General features: G+C 32.7%; 1 protein-coding gene across 10 annotated transcripts in view; it reads right to left on the bottom strand.

Moving 5' to 3' along the window:
* TFEC (transcription factor EC) overlaps positions 1-22,297 on the bottom strand; it is a 223,055-nt gene that overhangs the window by 1,872 nt on the left and 198,886 nt on the right. For 9 of the 10 annotated variants that reach the window (XM_033192952.1, XM_033192948.1, XM_033192947.1 and 6 more), the window contains 4 exons: positions 10,808-10,922; positions 8,705-8,761; positions 6,032-6,107; positions 58-205 (listed from right to left, as the gene is read on the bottom strand). In XM_033192952.1, coding sequence (XP_033048843.1) covers positions 58-205; positions 6,032-6,107; positions 8,705-8,761; positions 10,808-10,922 — 396 coding nt within the window. Of the gene's footprint in view, positions 1-57; positions 206-6,031; positions 6,108-8,704; positions 8,762-10,807; positions 10,923-21,793; positions 21,973-22,297 lie in introns of those variants that run through there. The other variant, XM_033192956.1, reaches the window with a different exon arrangement.

Here is a 22,297-nt window from a genome sequence, read left to right as displayed (position 1 = left end):
GATGACAGCTGAGTCATATGTAAGCTATGTGGCTCATGGCAACATTCTTATAAAAACCTGAATCCGAAGTAGAAGTCGCCTGTTAGCCTGTTCTAATTTCTTCTGTCTGTGTTCTAATTCTCGGGCTCTCTGTTGTTCTTTCTGTAGCCACTTGATGTACTCCACTGATGCTTTTAGAATGGTTCCTTTGTTCCAGCGCATATCACTGTAGAACGGAGAGATAACCTTTTCACAATTGTGCATGTCAGCAGAATTCATAAGAACTTACAAAATCTTTTACATTAATATGAAATAATGATTTACATGACTATTATTCACTCTTAGATATTATTGCTTCTGAATAGAAATTTTAATAGAATAGTTAAGAAGCCCTTATATAGTAAAATTAATCCCAGAATGAAAATAAGTGTCAAAAGAAAGTAATAAAGTGACTTTTTGTGGGAGAGCTAAATGCAATATCATGATTCTACCGTTACAGTTTTTATATTTTTAGTGAAAATTGCTTTTATTATTAACTCCAAGATTAAAATCTATGTGCAGTATTTCTGCATTAATGAACTAGGAAATGTACATTACTGAGGACTTAAGCCTAAATTTTTTAAGATCATTTCAAATGTAGCAATCTTTTAACCTACTTTCTAATAAGGTTGCTTTTATGTTTCTAAGAAAAAAATAAGGTCCCTCCTGAATGGTGATCCTGAGCAATTGTGAAACAAATCAGACTCTGGCAACATCACTTTATGCAATAGAGCAAACTTTCTAAAACCATTCAGCCATTTTTTTCTGTACAAACATCATCAAAACTTTTTAAAAGCTTGATATGAGTAGCTGTTTTTAAATACATTTAAGATAAGTAAATATAATTAAACATTACTGGAAACTTTTTAGGCTTTAGCATAGAAGAAATCATTTCATTAAAACTTACTTTTTAAGACAGAAGGAATTAAAGATATGACATTGTGGAAGAGGCTACTGATTTTGGTATCTGAAAATATACATTAATGAATGTAATACTGCATGAGAAATAATAATATTTTGGAGAATGAGTCCAAACTAATTGCTAAGTGTTAATCAGAGTTGTTGGAAAACCTGGATGCATTTTTAATTTAGAGTCACAAGATGTTTTCAATATAGCGTAAAGCACACACGTAGGGAAATATAACATTTTTCTACGTATATTTTTGGTGATGAGACAGTGCCATTAGCAGTAAAATATTAAAAAAGACATTTTTCTACTAGCAGGTGAAAATGCTTACTGGACCCTGGATAAGAGCTCTGTTCTACTGCAGTGCACCAAAACATTGTCAATGGACATCGCAAGTTTGAAAATGCTTTGTCACGTCTTTAAGGCTATAATGGCTGTTGGTCTCACTCCACTCACAGGGGGTGAGGGGAATGGGTGGGATGGTGGTGGTGGGAAGGGTGGGGAGAGACAGGCTATCTTTGGTGTTAAACCAAGTATCTGTAACTGAATCGTGTAATGGACTCTAAACTAAAATTTAAGTAGTAGCAAAAGCCTTATGGACCCTTATTTTGTGTCATTCTTTTCCCATGGGAAGAAAAACTTGAGGACAGAGAAATATGTAAAAAAAAAAAAAAAAAAAAAAAGATAACCCTAGACAACTTTGAAGTTTAAAGTACTATTTAGTTCAAAAACAAATCTTCAAAATGGTGGTGGAGAACACACAATGAGCCTCCCTTCAATTTGTACCTGATGTCACTTACAATACATTTTTTAAGTTCCTCTATTTTAAAGACATTTTAATGTACAAGGTTCTTTCTTAATTTATTTTTTATTTTTTATATTTACTAAAGAGACTTTTGCCTCTCTCCCAAAACAATTTCAGCAAAGAGGCATTATAAATATTATATAGGGTGGTACCACATAAACACAGACACACCAATAAAGGCATGGCTAAAGAATAAGTGTTGACTGTTGATGCTGGCCTTTCATTTTCTGCACAACAATTTTTTAAGATCTTAAAACTTTGGTGGATTGAAAGCCTGAATGCATTTACAGTCAGAGCAGATAATACAAATGTATAAATTGGAGTAAGTAAGGAGCGCTGCCAGGCAAAGCTATGGAAAATGTACAATCTGTTGTTATCTGAGGAGTGTACATCCACTTAAAAGCATTAAAAAATAATTTTAAAAAGATTTTAAAAAATAAAGAAAAAAATACTATGACAGGTCTGAATTTTTAAAATTATTTATTTATTTATTTATTTATTGGCTTCAACATTTTGTGACTCCTGACTTAGAAAGCTTTGTCAGGTCTCATATGCTATGCCAACTATCATTCTTACACAAAAGCAGGAGGAATTTGGTTGTAGAGGGGAGGAAAGATAAAGTAAAAAAACTTCAAACTATTTAGAAAACTTTTTAAAGTGCAAAAACAAGAGTAATAGAGTAATTAATGATCTAATAATATTTTTAAATTTCTATGTATGTAATTTTTGTAAACATGGCTCACAAAAACACGTACAGACAAAAGTGTTTCCAAGAAAGCTAAAGAGGACAACTACTACATGTTGTAGAAGCTCTTCACTCTTTCTCTTTGATTGTTATTTTTGCTGCAGTTTTGTTTTTTTAACACTAGTCAAGAGATTGTCATTGCCCCGTCGTGTTTTTTTTCACGTAATTTTCTCAACCTATCCTTCTCAATTACAGCTATTCTCTATATTACTTTTCCTTCTGACCTCACCATTATGACCTGCAAAGAAATGGAACTTTCTGAATGTTTTGATACATAAAAATAAAAACTTCATAGAATTCAAAGTATCTTCAGGTATTAACTTTTATTTCCTAAGCCAACTCCAAAATATCTTCCAACCATGAGCTGGAAAGGTACTCAAAGGTCAACTATGCCACAGTTGCTGCCATTTGCCCAAGAGTGTATGGGGTTTAGGAGATAAGCCCCAGGTTTCCTCACTTAGTTCAGTACTCCTTCTGCCAACTGTGGCTTTCCCACCTTTCAAATGCATCTGCCACAAGAAATACGTTTTACATAGTGACTTGAGTGACTTGGCACACTCTTAGTATATAAAACTGCAACAAAGATTTCACAGAGCTTTCCTATTCTCTTTACATGTAATACTCTCATATTTTCAATGCTATTCTTCCTTGTTTGTTTAAAATGCTGCATTTGTCTCATTTGAGTGATTCCCTGACCCATTAATAGGTATGGCACATAATTTGAAATATCTCATACTAGACAATTGTATACTTTAATGTACTTTTTATTTTTAAAAACTGTTCTTAGTCATTTTAATGGTTGTAGTCACCTGTTCAACAAGTTATTCAAAAATTTGTTAAACTCAAACTAAAATCTTGTATCTTTTTTTTTTTCAGATCCACTGTTTGTTAATTTTCTCATTGTCATAACATAATAATGTCATTTCTTCTTTCCTTTTCTCACCCTCAAAGTAAATTTGCCTCCTCTATGCTACCCTTCCCTTTCCCCAGCATTCTTGTTTCCTGTGACTTTCAGATCATCCCTAATAACATTTGAAAATGTGACAAATGGATCCAAAATAATTTTGTCACGTTAGACGAATATTCCTTAGTCCATGGAGCCAGAACGTGGTTCTCAGGTAAAGTCCATTTTAAGAGGATATGCTCTGGATTCAACCGTGGGACCATCATTGCTAAACCCTAAAAAGGGACACGGGAGTAACAGGCCAGGCCACAGCAAGCCAAGGAATAAAATGTATTTAAACAAAATTGGTACTGAGATTTTTGGAATGCCACACATTTCAATGAAGTGTCTTCTCTACCTGTGATATACAGAAAGATCCACGTATAGACATACTCAATATCTAATTAATGTGTTTTCCATTAGACCCCAAATAAATGTTATTTCCTACATACAACATAATAGAATTAAAACAAATAATAACCCTTCCTTCTGAGATTCGTAAGGAAGAGAAAAACAATGCTTGCAATGCGGTTTTCCCAATTCTGGTCTCTTTTAGATACGAGTCTATAGTAAATTGAATTTTCATATTCCAGACTAAGGGTAGACAAACTATAGCCCATAGCTTATTTTTGTCAATACATTTCACTGGATGCGGTCAAGCTCATTCATTCACATGTTGACTGTGTCTGCTTTCGTGCTACAATGCCAGAGTTAAATAATTGTGACAAAGACTTCCTGTATAGCCCACAAAGCTTGAAATATTTACTATCTGGCCCTTTATAAAAAATGCTTACCATCCCATGTTCTAGAAAATGAATTAGAACTAGAAAGGAGTCTTTAGATAAAGTTTTTATTAAAATTTGGAGTAATAATCTCTCATAAAACTTTATAACTTGCAAACTATTCCCATATACCTTATTTGATTTTATTTTTATAAAAACACAGGCATATAGAGAAGACAAGTGTTTTCTTTAGCTAACAGAGTCACATGTTTAGATACTTTAAAAGATTTGAAGAGTTTGGAGTAGAGTCTAAATTAGACCTGAGCTCTTCAGCCCTAAATGTCTTTGCAGTCTAATATGTACATAAGGACAAATATTGCATTCCCTTTTCTAACGAATTGTTGAATTGTCCAAGTAAATGAGCAAATTCGCATTTAGAGAAAAAGTGCTTCAAAATCTCACAAACGTAACTTTTTTTGGGGGGGAGGTGCAGTGTCTTGTTCTATCACTCAGGCTGGAATGCAATGGTGCGATCATGGCTCACTTTAGCCTTGAAATCCTGGGTTCAAGCGATACCTGTGTCTCAGCCTCCTGAGTAGCTTGGAGTACAGGTTCATGCTACCATGCCCAGCTTGCTCTTTCTTTCTCTTTCTTTCTCTCCCCTTCCCTTCCCTTCCCTTTCCTCCTGTCCTCTCCCCTCCCCTCCCCTCCCCTCCTCTCCCCTCCCTTCCCCTCCCTTCCTCTCCCTTCCCTTTCCTTTCTTTTCCTTCTTGCTTGCTTTCTCTTTAGAGGTGGGATTGCACCCAGACTGATCTTGAACTCCTGGCCTCAAACAATCTTCCTATTTGGCCCTCCCAAAGTACTGGGATTATAGGCATGAGACAATGTGCCTGGCACACAAGTATGACTTTATCAAACATGATCATTTCTGGATAATGAATAATATCCAGTATTTGGAGGGAAAAAAATTCTCAGTTTTAAGGAAATATTTTCAAATCATTATTAATGCTACAGATTCCATGTTTTCACTTTTTTTTTTTGTTTTTTTTGAGACATAGTCTTGCTCTGTTGCCCAGGCTGGAGTGCAGGGGCGTGATCTCAGCTCACCACAACCTCTGCCCCCTGGGTTCAAGGGATTCTCCCACCTCAGCCTCCTGAGTAGCTGGGATTACAGGCATGCGCCACCATGCCAGACTAATTTTTGTATTTTTAGTAGAGACGGAGTTTCACCATGTTGGCCAGGATGGTCTTACACTTCTGACTTCAAGTGATCCGCCCACCTCGGCCTCCCAAAGTGCTGGGATTACAGGTGTTCTTATTTTTAAAGAAACATTCAATATTTTAACTTAACATTTTATTTCTCAATATTTACAAGAGTAAGTAATTTGTTTGATGGACATTTTGTGCATACAGCACAAAGCCTGGTTAGCATCAATCAATATGCTTTTACAATTCCATTTGTTACTTGTGTGTCTCCAAAATTTGGGGACCTTGGAAAATCTAACAATTATATTTTCACTTGCATGCAAATTTTAAATTGGGAGAATTGTTATACTCATAAAAATTGAATATAGCAGTCCATATCATAAGTAATATTTGACATTATCACTAAATTTGACAATATTGTCACCTTACAGAAAGACTCACTATGAATTGAGGAGAAATAACTTATTTACACCTTACAGCTCAAACGGACAACTCTTGTAACAGCCCTGATGCTCAATAACAATCAGCCTGGAATAGACATTTTAAAATGAGCCCAGCAATAGCCTTATTTTTGCCATAAGCTGCTTAGTTTCCTAGTCATTGGTTCTCCTACCTTCTTCCCTCCCATTCATTTTTGGAGGTCTTTAAATTATAACATTATTATAGAAATGATTGTTGAACTCACGGATCATTAGACTTTGGAATAAGAGTGCCAAGCTCCTTGATTCGGTAATTAATATTATACCTTCTTCTTCTTTCAACTATTAAAGAAGAAACATTATTGATTATTCTCATTAATGCACAGTTCACTTTTGGTCAGCTGTAAACTTTCTTAATAATCTTTTAAAAACAATGGGCAAAAAACTTTCCATTTAGTCAAATGATAATACTTCTCAAGAATAAAATAAAAATTCTTTATTCTAAAAACAAAAGTTTCAATATTAGAATTATAAATATACAATTTACAGTTTTAAAAACATTTTGTCACGAAATATTTTTTAAAATTCTTTAAAATACTATAATATTCATAATGAAATGTGTATATATATATTCATATGTATATCTGTTTGATTATTTCATACATTGACAATTTGCCAATCCATCAAGATTGTAATCATTTGAGGTCATGCAACACTCTTTACTCTTCTCATATACTGTCCTCAAAGCCTAACAATGTTTAGCACATAGTAGGTGTGTGTATCCAAATAGACTCTATGACCTCCTTGAGGGCAGGGACCTAACTTACTTATTTTAGTATCACCAGAGAGCTTGACATATGGGAGGTGGTAAATAAATGTATATTGATTAGACTGTAAATTTAGTTTTCTATTTTAGTTTCCAATAATATATAAATAACTTGTTGTTATACTTTAGCACTCTTTAGACACACCTGGAAGGACTATTAAAACAGATTTGCACCACACACTTAAAGATTCTAATTTTAGTGTGTCCTGGAAGTAGAGGGACAAGAGTGGGCAAGAATTTCTATTTCTAAGAAGTTTCACAGTGATGCTGATACTGTTTTTGTAGGGCCAATGCTTTGAAAACTACTGATATCAGCTCTTATTCAGAGACTGTTTTCTCTTTTTGCATTTCCATACATTCATTGCTTATGGCAATTTTCTGAACATCATAAATATTCAACATAAAACATATATCTGTCAAATTTCCTGTATTACTCTTCTCTAAGAGCAGTCTTCTACTCTATATTCCTAATATCAAGAACCATAACATATACTTATATGTGGTATCTTTTTCAACAGATACGTTTAAACCTTTCAGGGAAGTAAAGGTAGAAAAGGATATGAAGAAGAGGAAAATATATTTTTTAAATGTTGGAAAATACTTAAACAGTTCACATTTGAGAATTATGAACTGCTACTAGAAACAAAGAAAGTCATCAGACTATGAATTGCCTTGATGAACTTACTCTACAAAGCAAAGTACATGAATGAATTTGACCTTTAGGAATAATATATTGTGATTCCTCTAAAATGAGAATATAATCGGTTCTGGTAACAGTTTATTTTCCCTCTTCACCAATCCTATTTCCCCTGTGCACATAATTCAGAAAACAGCTAAATGACACCACAAAAAACACTGACTAGAAAATAAAGGTAAAGCTAATAGAAACATATGTACACATATATAATACATATATACATATATAGAAATGTATATATATAACATATGCATATATAAATAAGATTTTATTAATAATTTTATGTCAACACACATTAACTCTTATAAGCCACAGTTTTAAATACAAGATGAAGAACAACTATGAAGCAAGTTCACAGTTTTTTTTCTCAAAATAAGGGACTGTTTTTATCCTCTCTTATTTATTTAAGATATTTTATTTAAATCTATCTTATGTAGAATGTCAGAACCTTCTTCTCTACTCTTCTTAGATAGTAGTCTATGAATTTTTAAATGGCTAATTATAATGAGAAATCTGGTTCCCCAATGTTGTTCATACCTAGTACTAGTTATTTGTAAAGGAGTCAAGTTTTAAGAAATTACTAAACGACTTCATGCCACGGTGGTTTCACTCTTCACAACATTTTTGACATGTTCACTCAATCCTGTCCTTAGATCCAGACAAGAGAGGCTACTACTCTGATCAATATTTAGAGAAAGCACTCTTGCCTTCTCTGGCCATGCCTCTCTCCACTCAGCAAGGCAGCCACAGGGCCAAGGGAACCCTTCTAAACTATACTCTGGGTTATCAGCACAAGCAATTTCCTCCCTAATTCCCTGAGCTCACTTCCAGAGCCTGCACAGGCCACCTCCCTAGGTCCATCCTCCTGAATAAGGAGGTGCCTGATTTCTCCATCTCATATGACCTGTTATCAGAGTCTAATTAACCCTTAGGAAGGCATGAGAGCTTTATTTGTTCCAGAGGTGGAATTCAATACTACAACACAGCAATGCCTTTCAGATAACATATCATTAAGAAGGGAGGAGCAAATTGACACAGAAGAATGGGAACCTAGAGTTATGTTTCTTACTATTTAAATGTTGTACATTTTCAAAAGTCACTTTTATCTCTTTAAACCTTTGAATCAGTGAGTCACAACAGAATTCAAATGTAACCAAATGCACTCATCTCAGTCACAGGCAGCCTCTTTGGGAGTGAATGATCAAGGAGGGAATTCGAGATGTTTCATTTTGTGAAAATAGATAGTTTTTCTGAAAGTTCACATTGTTAATATTTCCCAAAATAAATCAGGTTGTATGTGCATTAATTTTGGCCATCTGACATCAAAATACTTATGGAGTATAATAAAAGACCATACACCTTAACATCTATGCATTTCCTTTTGCATTAATTTTATATGGAAAAATATATACTCACTGAGGTTGTGGTTGTCCTTTTTTTGTCTCTCTTTTGCTAAAGCTCTAGTGTCAGTTTCTGATCAAAAGAAAAATAATAAAAACAATGCTTAGTTCTACCTTAAAACCCCTCCAGGCAACGTAATTGAGAACTCCTAGGTGAAAATAAAATATTATTTGCTCTAAATGGTACAATAATATTTTTGATGCAAATATTCAGAAATTTGGAACACAGTACTCTTCAGTAAAAGGCAATAGAAAAGCTTTTAGGCTCTGGGATAATAAAAACTGAATTTCTTTTCTGGCCCTCCATTTAATAGCGATGTGATCTATTGCCACACTTCTCTGGGTTTCAGGCTCTTCATCTGTAAAATGACTATAATACAATACCTACCTTAAAATCATTGTGATAACCCAAAGAAATATAGTACACAGAAAATATAGTATTCAATTATTATTTTCAGGATTTTGAGATTCAGAAAGAAATTATTCCAATCTAAATATTTTATTAGTAATTATTGTTTCTACATCCCAAGAGTTGGAACTCACTACATTTCTCAAATATCCATATGAAGCAATTCCACACTTTCTTCCAGTAAATGGCACTTCCCTGTGGTTGTATTTATATGACCATCAACCTCCAGGATGGCCTACAATGATTCTTAATTTGTAGTGTTCACACCTTGTAGTTCCCTCCCACATTAAATAAATAAGGCTGACCTGTGAAGCCACTAGCTTGTTGTGGAAATGACTAGTATGGAATCCAAGGCTAGATAATAGGAGAAATTTTTAACTTTCACATTGGCATCTCTTTGATCTCTAGTTGTCATGTCATGAGGACACTCAAGCAACCCTATGAAGAAGTCCAAGTAGTCAGGAACAAAGACCATTTGGCAACAGGCAGCACTATCCCACAAGACCTTGAGTGAAACACCTTGGGAGTGCATCCTCCAGCCTCAGTCAAGCCTCAGCTGTCTGTACTTCTGGCTGACATCTTGACTACAGCCTCATAAGAGGCTCTGGTCTGAACGAATTCACTAGGCCACTCCTGGATTCTTGATGCTCAGAGACTGAATGAGATTATAAATGTTTATTACTTTGAGATTATAAATATTTATTACTTCAAATTGCTAAATTTCAGGGGTAATTTGTTGTTATGCAACAAAAATAATACAATATTATTAGAGTTATAATTTTAAAAGTTAATAAAATAATACATTTTATTTAAGTGTATTTATTAAAAACTACAGTCATTATAGTCTGAATAATTTGGATGCATATACATTTTTGAATTATTGATTGAGCTTTAAGAGTGGTCACGTTGTATTTATTTAAAATTTTACCATTAACTATGTAAAATTCTTCAAGACTGGTGTTTGAGCTCCAGACCAAAAGTTTATTGTAGAAATCTCAAGTGAATTGATTTACTTTATTTTTATGGAGGAACTAACACTGGACTTGTAAGTCAGGAAACCCTTACGTTGATCCAGTTCTGCTTGTAATCAGCTGTTACACCTTTGGGAAAGTAGCTCCTTTGACCCTGGGGTGATTTCCTCATTTATTTTGGAAGCACTTGACTATGCTCCTATAATTTAATTGTAACAATTTTGAAATAAACTATTGAAAACTCAGGGTTTGTTTTCAATGAAGAAAATTAAATGTGAGTCTATCATGAAATCCATAAAACAAGCTAAAAAGAAAAAAATCCAATATTTGTTTTTTGTCAAATTCTGCATACAAAGAATAGACTAATTTCTCTAATTTATTACATCACTTTGTAACCATGTTAATAAATGGCATCTATTTAATATAAAAATGAACCTATGTTAAATGAAGCTGTCTTTTATATATGTATGTGTATATAAGAGTGTGTATATATATGTATATATTTATACAAAACATATGTATTTGCCCAATTTCCAAAATAATGAATCAATTCAGTCAAACTATTAGTTATATTAACTTACTGCTTGATTATCATAGAAAGAAATGATGAATTTACTGTCTGTTCTTTTTCATAATTGTTTTGTTATACTTTTAAAATTCTAGTTAGCACAATATATGTCACTCATAACTTACGTCATTAATAAAAGTAAAAAAGGTAAAACTATAAAAACAACACTACCTGTAATTTCTCTTTTCATTGGTAGACTACTTGGACAAGAAGCACTTGTAAGCCCCATGTTAATTGGTGAAATTCCTTGTTCATCACTATACACATCCAAAATACTTCCAGATAACTTGAGAGGGAAAAGGAAGAAAAGATTAATAAAATCTTCTGTGCAAATTGATATATTTAGTTATATATATTATATTTTCCACTTTAAATGTGGCATTTTGTTAATAATAATTTGTAATTTAAGGCATTTTGCTTTTAAACAAGACAAGAGTATGCATTAACTTTTTAAAAATGCAGCGTAAAATGCTTATGGATAAGATGCACTGAAAAAAAGTTATATGTGTTTAGACAAAAAGAGAAACCAGTTCATGTATGAAGGAAAATTCTTATTAATATTTACAAAGTTATGGAAGTTTGATACAGCATATGATCTGGTTATAAATTGATACAATTAAAAATATTATTTTGGACAAAAACCAATATGCATCTTTGCAAAGCTGGAAAGTTCATCACATCCCACAAATTAGGTATAATGGTTGAACATTTTGGGATCTTCTTAATACCATCAGTGCTACCAGCAACTCACAGTCAAGAGGTGTTTTACACTGTTAATTAAATGAGAAACTCTTCCCTTCCTGGAAGGCACACTTTTTCTCATTGTACACTTAATGTTCTAGATTATTATAAATATCCAGCTGGTAACCAAAAGTAGTTTAAAACTACTTTTGCCTCTAGTGAATATAGGGTAAATCCAATTATAGCAACACTACAATTCTTGAACTGCTTCTTGGGAACAATTTTTCAGAAAACCTAAGTTGTTTTATGCACAATTCAAAATTGTACCAATTCATTATTCAAAGTGCGCTATTTGATTTGATTTCCCAAGAAAATCAAATTTAAGTAATATTCATATTTCAGGTTAATACTCGTTATTCCAGAACAAGCTGCATTCACTATGCAGGATTTGAAATTTTAAGATTTTTCCACTGTGAGTATCTTTATTCTACTTCTGTGCAATAAATAAAGAGCTGAATAAGAAGCAATTTTTTTCTTTCCTCAAGGACTAGGAGTAAAACATATAATAAAGTAATGCTTTAACAAGTCTTCATGAAGAATCATAAACTCCAATTCAATCTGAGAGAATTGATAAAATCAGACTGGAAATAATTATGAAGAAAGGACATATTATGACCAAAATTAGTTTCTGAGATAATAGTCTATTATAGTATATATAATAAATTTTGTATATACCTGAGGGGAAAAATTTGAAAATACAGTTGAAATCACATCAATTTATATGCATGTCAATAAGAACATGTTAGACTTATATGGCTCTCAGATGTATTTTTTCATATTTTGTCATTATTAACTCTATTAGGACTCTTCACATTTATTTTATATAAACTTAATTGTAAGAGAATTTTTGCTTTATGGGTCTTGGAAGGGAGCTATAAAAGCCAGCTATTGAAGTCATCGCTATTTCTCCTCAATTTTCTCATCTGTAAAATAGGGACAAAGTTGAGCAAATTAGGCAGACAATGTGTGTTAGTATCAAATAAATACAATTCTTTGGAAGAAATCCAAAAAGCAGTTTTTCTAAGATGTGATTCACTTAGTCATACTTTTTAAAGTGTAAATTTTCCAAGGTCATTTTTGAAAGTCCTGTTGGTTATGAGCTGAGGCATCACCAGTTTGAATTGTACATTTCCACTGTGCCTTTGAGAAGCATAATGGACACATTGAACAAAAAGGGAGTGAGGGAGGCAGAACTAGGAAAAGGGCACTTTCCCTCTGAAGAGCTTGAATTCAGATAGATTTCAATGAAGAAGTGGCAAGTTGCAGAAATGTTAAGGAAGGAGCCATATTACGGATATACTGCAACAATAAAGCAAGAGGTTCCTAACTATAGCACTTCCTTGCCTCCATATTACCTGGTTAGACAGCACCCAGTGCATTATTCCTTAGAAATGGGGTTGAAATTCTGATAATGAATCTAATCCTGCTTAACTGTAGCCACATTGCATATTCTTCTGATCTTGGTTATTGTCTAATTTATGCCCTAAAGCACAATAATTAATATTCTGTTTAATTTTATGCTGTAGGTACTTCTCTATTTCATGTAAATGGCTAATCATTTTTTGAATATCATTAAACAATTGAGTTCAGTTTCAAAGCGTATAATACACTTCATGTAACCTAAAGTGCATTTTCTCCATTAAAAGATGTAAGAGTCCAGTGTTAGTGAAAATGTACAGATTGCATTCACCTGTGAAAAAGCTCACAAAGAAAACTTACATCAACCTTTTTGAAAGGTATAAGTTACTTACGTAATAAGGTCCAAGTTTTAACTTTATTTTATAGATCAGTAGGCAAATGAATACCTATTTTATGAAGAAATATTTATTATGATATTTTTAAAAGGTTGCTTTCTCAGTAAAGCAAAATCTACGATGTGACAGTAGGCAAACATACTAACAAAAAATTCACAAACTTTAAAGACAAAAAATAAATAATTTGTTATAAAATCCAGTCAACAAAGTGAGAGAGAAGGCCTGATAGAGCAGAGTCTACTTCTCTATAAGGTAATACTTCTCTCTGATAGAAAAAAGTGAACTCCTGATCTGAGAAACTGCTTTGAGGTGAGGAGTGATTGATAGTAGTTTCCTAGTATCAGAGGCTCTTCGCCTTAGATTTTATTCACATCTCCACTACTGAGGTCATAGGGACTGAAACAGACAGAGTCTAACCTTTCCACCTATATATTGCTATCTGTAATAACTAATATTTCCTGAAGAAAATGAGATAGCTGGTCAAAATATCAAAACATTTGAGGAAAATGACTATTTCAAAACTAAGGCAAGAAGCAACATTATAAATAACATCAAAGGTAATTGTAATATAAAATAATAAACAAAAAACATAATGACCAAAGCGACCAAGGAGAAATAAGAGATATGAGAAACAGAACGCTTAGGAAAAAAATCCTATAGAATGGAAAAACAACATAATGAAAATGATAAAAAAGAAATAAAAGAATTGGTAAAATATAAAACCAATTTTTTAAAATAATCTCCCAGGAGGATAAGGGAAAGGACTAAGAAATAGAACATATGAAAGAACACCTAAACAATACAGGGAATAGAGTAATTAGAACTAAATTAGAGACAATAGGAGTTTCAAAAAGAGAGAAAAATAATATTGGAAGAAAGACAGTAGTTTTTAAAGTGACGGAGACACATTTTTAAGAATTAATAATAATCAATGGACCACAGAGTTTTTTTTTCAGCTTAAGTTTTCATTATTTTATTTTCATTTAAAAATCAATGTGTTTATAGAATGCCTAACAAGAATGACAGAAAAAACCTACATTCAGATATATTATACTAAAATGAAACAATATACCATAATAAAGAGAAAAATCTAAAAGCCTAGAAAGAAAGATTATGTATGAAGAACAAAAGTCCAATTAATATTTTTCAATAGCAAAATTGAATGGAAAAATAAAATAAATCTGTATTTTAAAACACTGAAAGAAAATAAAATGAAGTTTACAGTTTTAAATGCAGCTCAAATGTCATTCACACATGAGGCCATGATAAAAAATATTCTTAGGCATACAATGCTTAAGAAAGTTTATCCCACAAAGACTAACACTGGAAAAAGCTTGGGTCAGGTGCTTCAATAAGTAGAGATAGTTAAAGAACATGCTCAAAAATATAAAATAAAGTTGATCAAATATCTTGGTAAAGTTATTGTGGAATAAATAATGGGGGTGGATTCAAGATCAAAGATTAAGTGAAACACATAACTATGTAACTCAATCTAGATAATATCAGCATAATTGGGTTGCTGTAGCAGGGAACCCAAAGGATGTGAAACTGGTAAGAATGTATTAAGGAGAAACTTTAAAATGGGGCACAAAAATGAATTAAGACAAGAGAGCAAGTGAAAACATATCAATAATAATAATGATCTAAATAAGTCAAACTCCCTAGGTAAAGGGTTGACAGATAAAGTAAGAAAACAGGAACTAGACACAAGTATCTTACAAGAGACATATCCACACAGTAAAAGGACACATAAAGATTAAAAGTTAAAGAATGGAAAAAGTTACATCCAGCAAATGATATTCATGGGGAAACTGATGTAGCTATATTAGTATCAGAAAAAAGGGCTTTCAGGTTTAAAAAATTATTAGGAATAATGAGTTACTATTCTTAAAAGGTATAACAATTACAAGCATGTGTGCTCCTAATAAAGTAACCTCCAAATATGTGAAATAAAACGTTTAGAACTACAAGGGGAAATGAATGAATATACCAAAATAGTAGAAGACTTTAACACATCTCTCCCCTTTTTTGAAAAGTCAAGAAGACAAAAATAATCAGTAATGTTATAGAAGATTTGAACAATAAATGTTAAAGCTCAGCCCAATAGACAAGTATATAGTTTTACATGAAGAAATAGTGAATACAGTTTTCTTAAGTATATATGGAACATATACAAAAACTGATTAGGTGCTCAGTTAAAAGAAATCCTCAACACATCTCATAGAGTATCTGATTGCCAAAATATTTGGAAATTTTAGAAAATTGTTAAAAACTTCAAAGTTTAAGATGAAATCATACTGGAATTTTAAAATACAACAAAGATAAAACACATGTAAAGAAATGTCTGGAATATGGCCAATGTTTTAAAGAAAATTCATAGCCTTAAATAATAAATGATAAAAATGGATTCATTTTTGAATTATATAAATTAACCATCACTCTTTAAAAAATAGGGGAAAATAACTAAACAAACTCAAAGAAACTAGAACAGATAATTTAATAAAATAAGGCCATAAATCAGTGAAGAACAAAACAATACAATGATAGATTCACAAAGCAAAAGTTGTTTTTGTTTGAAAAAAATTAACAAGATTGACATGCTTCTGGCAAAACTGATTAAATGAATAACATTTCAAATGAAAGGAGAAAGTAACTACAGTACATGTTAGATTTAAAAGGTAGTAAGTTTCTCCCCTAAGATTAGGAGCAAGATAAGGTTGCCTATTTTCACTACTTCTATTCAACACAGTATTTTAAGTTTAGGTGAGAATAACTATGCAAGAAAAAAAAAAAAAACAAAAATTAACCATATTGGAAAGGAATAAACGAAATGATCTCTGTTAACTGTTGACATGATCTCATATTAAGAAAACCCTCCCTAAGATTCTACACTTACACACACACATGCACAAACGCACATACACATTCAAACTGTGTGCTGATTTTATGTACTGCAGCTTAGCTGAATTCATTTATTAGCTCAAAAATCAGTTGCATTTCTGCACAGGAACCATTAACAAACTGAAAACGAAATTAAGAAAACTATTCCATTTAAATAGCATCAAAAGGAATGAAATACTTAGGAGTAAACTTGACCCAAGCAGCAAAAGTCTTATACACTGAAAACTAAAAAATGCTGCTGAATAAAATGAAAGAAATCATAAATAAGTGGAAAGGCATTTTGTGTTCATGGATGAAAAGAAATAATATTGTTAACATTGCAATACTATCTAAAGCAGTCTACAACTCAATACAAATTTTATCAAATTCCAACTGCATTTTTTTAAAGAAATAGAAAAATGCATTTTAAATTCACATGAACTCTCAAGGGACCCTGCATAATCAAAACAATCTTGTGAAAGAAGGAAGGTGGAGCACTCACACTTCCAGATTTCAAAACTTATTACAAGGCTGCAGTAATCTAAGTCTGTGCTAGCGTGAGTCTGGCAATAAGACACATCGACCTAGGGAGTATAATAGCAAGTCGAGAAATAAACTCTCTATGTTACGGTCAAATGATTTTTGACAAAGGTGCCAAGACCACTCAGTGGGGAAAGGAATTCTTTTCAACAAATGGTGTTGGGAAAACTGGCTATCATCATGTAAAAGAATAAAGTTAGATGTTTATCTAACATCATATACAAAAATTAACTCAAAATGGATCAAATACATAAACATAAGAAAAAAATCTATAAAACCACCCACACAATGGGAGAAGCTACTAGCAGATCATGTATTTCTTAAGAGATTAAGATCCAGAATATATACATAAAAATAAATCTTCAACTCAACAACAAAAACAACCCAATTTTATTTATTTATTTTATTCTACTTTAAGTTCTAGGGTACCTGTGCACAAAGTGTAGGTTTGTTACATCAGTAAACATGTACCATCTTGGTTTGCTGCACCCATAAACTCGTCATTTACATTAGGTATTTCTCCTAATGCTATCCCTCCCACAGTCCCTCACACCCCAACCAGCCCTGGTGTGTGATATACCCCACCCTGTGTCCATGTGATCTCATTGTTCAACTCCCACTTCTGAGTGAGAACATGCAGTGTTTGGTTTTCTGTCCTTGTGATAGTTTGTTTAAAATGATGACAACCCAATTTTAAAAATGGGCAAAAGACTTAAATAGACATTTCTCCAATAAAGATGTATACAAATGGCCAATAAGCACATGAAAAGATGCCCAACATCACTAGTCATTAGGAAATTGTAAATCAAAGCTACTGTGTAATACTTCAGTCTCATTAGGATGGCTAATATCAAAAGAAAAACTGAGGAATGCTGGTGGGAATGTGAAATGGTGCAGCCATTGTGGAAAGCAGTATGGAGGTTCCTCAAAAGTTAAGTATAGTATTAACATATGATCCAGTAATTTCTCTTCTAAGTGTATATCCAAAAGAATTGAAAGCAGGGGCTTAAACAGATAATTGTACACCAGTGTTCATATTAGCATTATTTGCAATAGTCAAATGCCCATCAACAGATGAATAGATAAATAAAATGTAGTGTATACACATAATGGAATAGTACTCAAGCTTAAAAAGGAATGACATTATGATGAATGCTACAACATGGGTGAAACTTGAAAAAATTATTCTAAGTGAAATAAGCCAAGCACAATAGGATATATATTGTATTATTTTACTTATACGAGGTACCTAGAATAGTGAAATTCATAGAGACAGAAAGTGGACCAAAAGTTATCAGGGGCTGGAAATACGTAGATAAGGGGAGCTATTGCTTAATGAGTACAGAGTTTTTGTTTGGGATAATGATAAAATTTAGGAAATGGATAGTTGTGATGGTTGCACATTATGAATGTGCTTAATGCCTTTGAACTGTACACTTAAAAATTGTTAGAATGGTAAATTTAATGTTATATATATTTTACGCCAATATAAAAACATAATGGGATATACTACCAACAGGGAGCCATATAAGGATGCCTATTTTCACTGCTTCTATTCAGCATAGTATTGTAAGTTTTAGCCAGAATAATTACGCAAAAAAAAGTAACAAAAGGTACCCACATTGGAAATAAATAAGTGAAATGATCTATATTCACAGTTGACAAAATTTGCCATTGATTGTAAATGCTTAGACAAAATGCAAAATTTTCTAGAAAAATATTACTTAGTAAACATAATTACTGACTGAAGAAGTAATTAATAGTGGTAATCGTATTATGATTACTGAAGAATCAAAACAAACTTTAAACATACTTCACAAGGAAAATATCTGAACTAGATAGTTTTATGGGGAAAAGTATCATATTTTCAAGAAATATATCATGCCATTTTGTAAAAGTGCTTCCAAGATGTAATATTTCTTACCTACAAAAATTCTACCACAGTAATAGTTTCCTAAAGGGAATTTTTCCTACCTCTTCAGGCTTAGATATTCTGATTCTCTTCATCAAATTTGTTATTCTTAATCTCCTACTCTACTACTGGGTAAAGATGCTGATTTAATTACATGTAGAATGATTTTATACAAAATTGTGAAACACTATTTACCGTATCTCCTTACCCTCTAAATGGAATGCTTAGGGATCAAAGTTTCCATTATGCATTTGCTTACTGTTAGGATAAGGAATCGTGTGCGTCTGTCTCATATTTTATCAAAATGGCACTTTTATTTTATTTTATTTTATTTTATTTTATTTTATTTAGTTGAAGTTACTAATGTCTCCAAATTGCAATTTTAAGTCTGGAAGAAAAGACAGTGAAACTTGTATTCAAATTTAGTGCATTGGCAACATGTTTTTGAGACAATACATGTTTTCATAACCCTGGAAAAATATAGCTTTGTGTTTGTTTAAAATCAGTGCTGCCCTATAAGAAACTAAAATCTGGGTCCTAAATTATTATAGAAACATCTAAATAAAATTAACCTCTGAAAATGTTTATACACCCATCTATTCTTATCAGGACGAATACAGGACAGCATAAATAATCTGACCTGAATTCCACATATGCTTTTTCTCCTGTTTTGGCCTCTTCCCTCTCCTTATTTTATATCTGATCTGTCACTCAAATATGACTTTTTTTAAGAGTCATTTCTCAGTTTGAAAATTCTTCCCTATTCTCATATTTCAAGATCCTCACAGCCCTAAGCCTAAATTATGTTCCCCGCCACTAGTATTTCTTCATCTCTCTCAATTAACTACCACTACCCCTCCCAGACTAACTCATAGTTTAAAAATACAACTTCCTTCTGCTTTCTCCCAGTCAAAAAATCTGAAATCTAAAATCTTTCTGCCTTAACGCATGTATTAAGCCCAAAGTCTTGTGTTTAGTTTTCAAAATCTCGCTACATGGCCCCACTCTCTCCACTTGACATTATTTCCCACCACTCTCAAGATGAAAGATTTCTTACCACCACATGTAAACATACTGTGCCCATGGCTCTCAACAGTAGACTTCAAACCCTAGCAGGAGGGAGGGTGTGAGGGGGAAGAAGGTTACTGCGAAGAATCTGTGAATTTATATATGGGGAATTTTTTTAAGAAGATAATAAAATACAAGCAGGATCCTAACATATGTGCTCTGTCATCGACGGCTGAGTATTTATTATATATCAGGTATTAAACCAAGCATGTTTCATCATAATAATTTTTTTTTTTTTTTTTTTTTTTTTTTTTTTTTTTTTTTTGAGACGGAGTCTCGCTCTGTCGCCCAGGCTGGAGTGCTGTGGCCGGATCTCGGCTCACTGCAAGCTCCGCCTCCCGGGTTCACGCCATTCTCCTGCCTCAGCCTCCCGAGCAGCTGGGACTACAGGCGCCCACCACCTCGCCCGGCTAGTTTTTTTGTATTTTTTAGTAGAGACGGGGTTTCACCGTGTTAGCCAGGATGGTCTCGATCTCCTGACCTCGTGATCCACCCGACTCGGCCTCCCAAAGTGCTGGGATTACAGGCTTGAGCCACCGCGCCCGGCCTCATCATAATAATTTAAATAACAATATCTCAAGTAATCTTTATAACAACTCTAGTAAGTATAATTGTCATTTTAAACATAAAATAATTAAAGCTCTAATAAATGAAATAATCATTTTATGATTATATAGCTTTATAAAGAAGTAGAGAGCTTGGATTCAAACCCAGGAATGTCTAACACAATGGCTGGATTCTTTATTATTTACCCTATAGGTAGAAGGGCCCTTGCCTTTAAAATTTTTATTCTTAAGTGTTTTGAGTACTAAAAAAGTTACAAGGCATTGGATTTAATTTTTCTCAGTTTTATTCTTTTCCACTGCTGTTTTCTGCACTACCAGTGTCCCCATTCCTTCAATAAGCATCCAAATCTAAGGCTCAACTTTGGGTAAGCCCTCTCCAGCACTCTTCCTCAGGCCAGCTTGGTTTATTTTTCCTTTCACCCTAATAATATGGAGCTAACAAACTTGCAATACATTTTCTAATTGAATTTAAACTAATTGCTTTATCATTCTCCATTTTTATTCACTCAGCAAGAGAAAAGGCATTATAGTGTATATTTACCATGTTCTTGAAAATGGATTATATATGTAAAGCTAAGAATCTTCAGCATATATATGTGTATGTACATATACATATATATAATATCCTAGATAATTTCATTATAAATACAAAAATGTAAAAAGTCTTATAGTCACATATTATATTTCCAGACAATTTCTCAGTAGAGATAACAAAAGGAAAAAAATACCTTACATGTATGTGTATGTGCACTATCATATATTTAATGTGAGTGTCAAGGGAAACTGAAGGAGTATTTGAGTTGTTTGGATCCTATATTGTGGTTTTTGTGAAAACATTCATTGCGACCCTAAAATGGTAAAAGATTAGATGGAATAACTGTGGACACAATAGGAAAATAAACTTCTTGTATAAAGAGGATCACCACAGGGCCGTCTAGAGTACATGATGCATGCAAAAAAAATGGCATTTGAAAGATTATTGTCTCTCCTTTTGGGTGTTTATTCATTTAGATGCAGTAAACAAGGTCTTTATAGTTTCAGGACACACACCATTAATATTCCTCTAAATTTGTTTTCTTTGCTACTAAAGCAGAGGTATACAGTTTAAATGACATGCACTGAATAGAGAAATCCCGCTGTGTTATTGTTGTTATTATTTTTGTCCTATTATGACATATGTAAATATAATGTGTTGAGCTGGAGTAGGAGATCCCTTGTCCTTGGTGAGCTGGTTTATACATATAGTGGCAGATTATCTGGAAATGTAGTATGTGACTATATACAATAATAGAAAAGATAAAGTATAAAACAAAGAATGATATTTTATAAATAATTTTGCATCATACATATTATATACAAATGATCTATTTAGTAATAAATAAAGATAATTAATGTAATGTAACCACTGCAACAATTAGTTTGAAACCCTCATCTTTTGATTAAAAAGTACTAATAAACATGAGTTTTAATTTTTTTACTAAATACACTGTTATAATTTTTTACTGTAGTCCAGAGCACTAAAAATAATCTTGTAAGTAAACACGCTTGTCAATAAAGCAGAATATATTTTATGCATTTCAAAGCCCAGTGTTTACATACCTTATTTTATTGACTATAAGTTTATAAAGTTTAAATTCAGTATTTAAGGTGGTTTCATCTCCAAACACTGAAAGAATTCCAAAATATACTTGCTCACCAGTTTTAACTTTGAAGTGTCTATAACCTTCACAATAGCAATGGTTTTCTCTGTCTCCTTCATCATTTTCTTTTCCTTAAACTTGCAAGCAATAATCAAGAGAACTCTGCAAAAACTTCTACACTAAAGTGAACTTTGGTTCTTCTTTGGACTTTAAGACTAACCTGGTCTAGACTGTGATTGACAAAAGCTTGCTCACTGATGTTATACAGTCCTTTCAAGTTCCAACCAAGCACAGGGGGTTGTTAATATTTACTCATTCCTCGTCTCTGGAATGATCTTGAACTATTAACAGTTTACTTAGATTGCCAAATGCCACCAGCATTTACAGACACTTGATTGAAAAAATACCTATATATGTTAAAAGAAATGAGCTACTATGCACATCCACATCTCCAAAAGAAAGGGCTGAAACTAAGACCAATGGATGTAAATAATACACAGATCTAAACTCAGAGGCTAAGCAATCATTCAGCTGGAGTGTGCCAGATGATCAGATCTGTC

Source organism: Trachypithecus francoisi, unplaced genomic scaffold (genome assembly GCF_009764315.1).
Source record: "Trachypithecus francoisi isolate TF-2019V2 unplaced genomic scaffold, Tfra_2.0 Lachesis_group4, whole genome shotgun sequence".
NCBI lineage: Eukaryota > Metazoa > Chordata > Mammalia > Primates > Cercopithecidae > Trachypithecus > Trachypithecus francoisi.
This window is presented reverse-complemented; position numbering and strand designations above follow the sequence as displayed.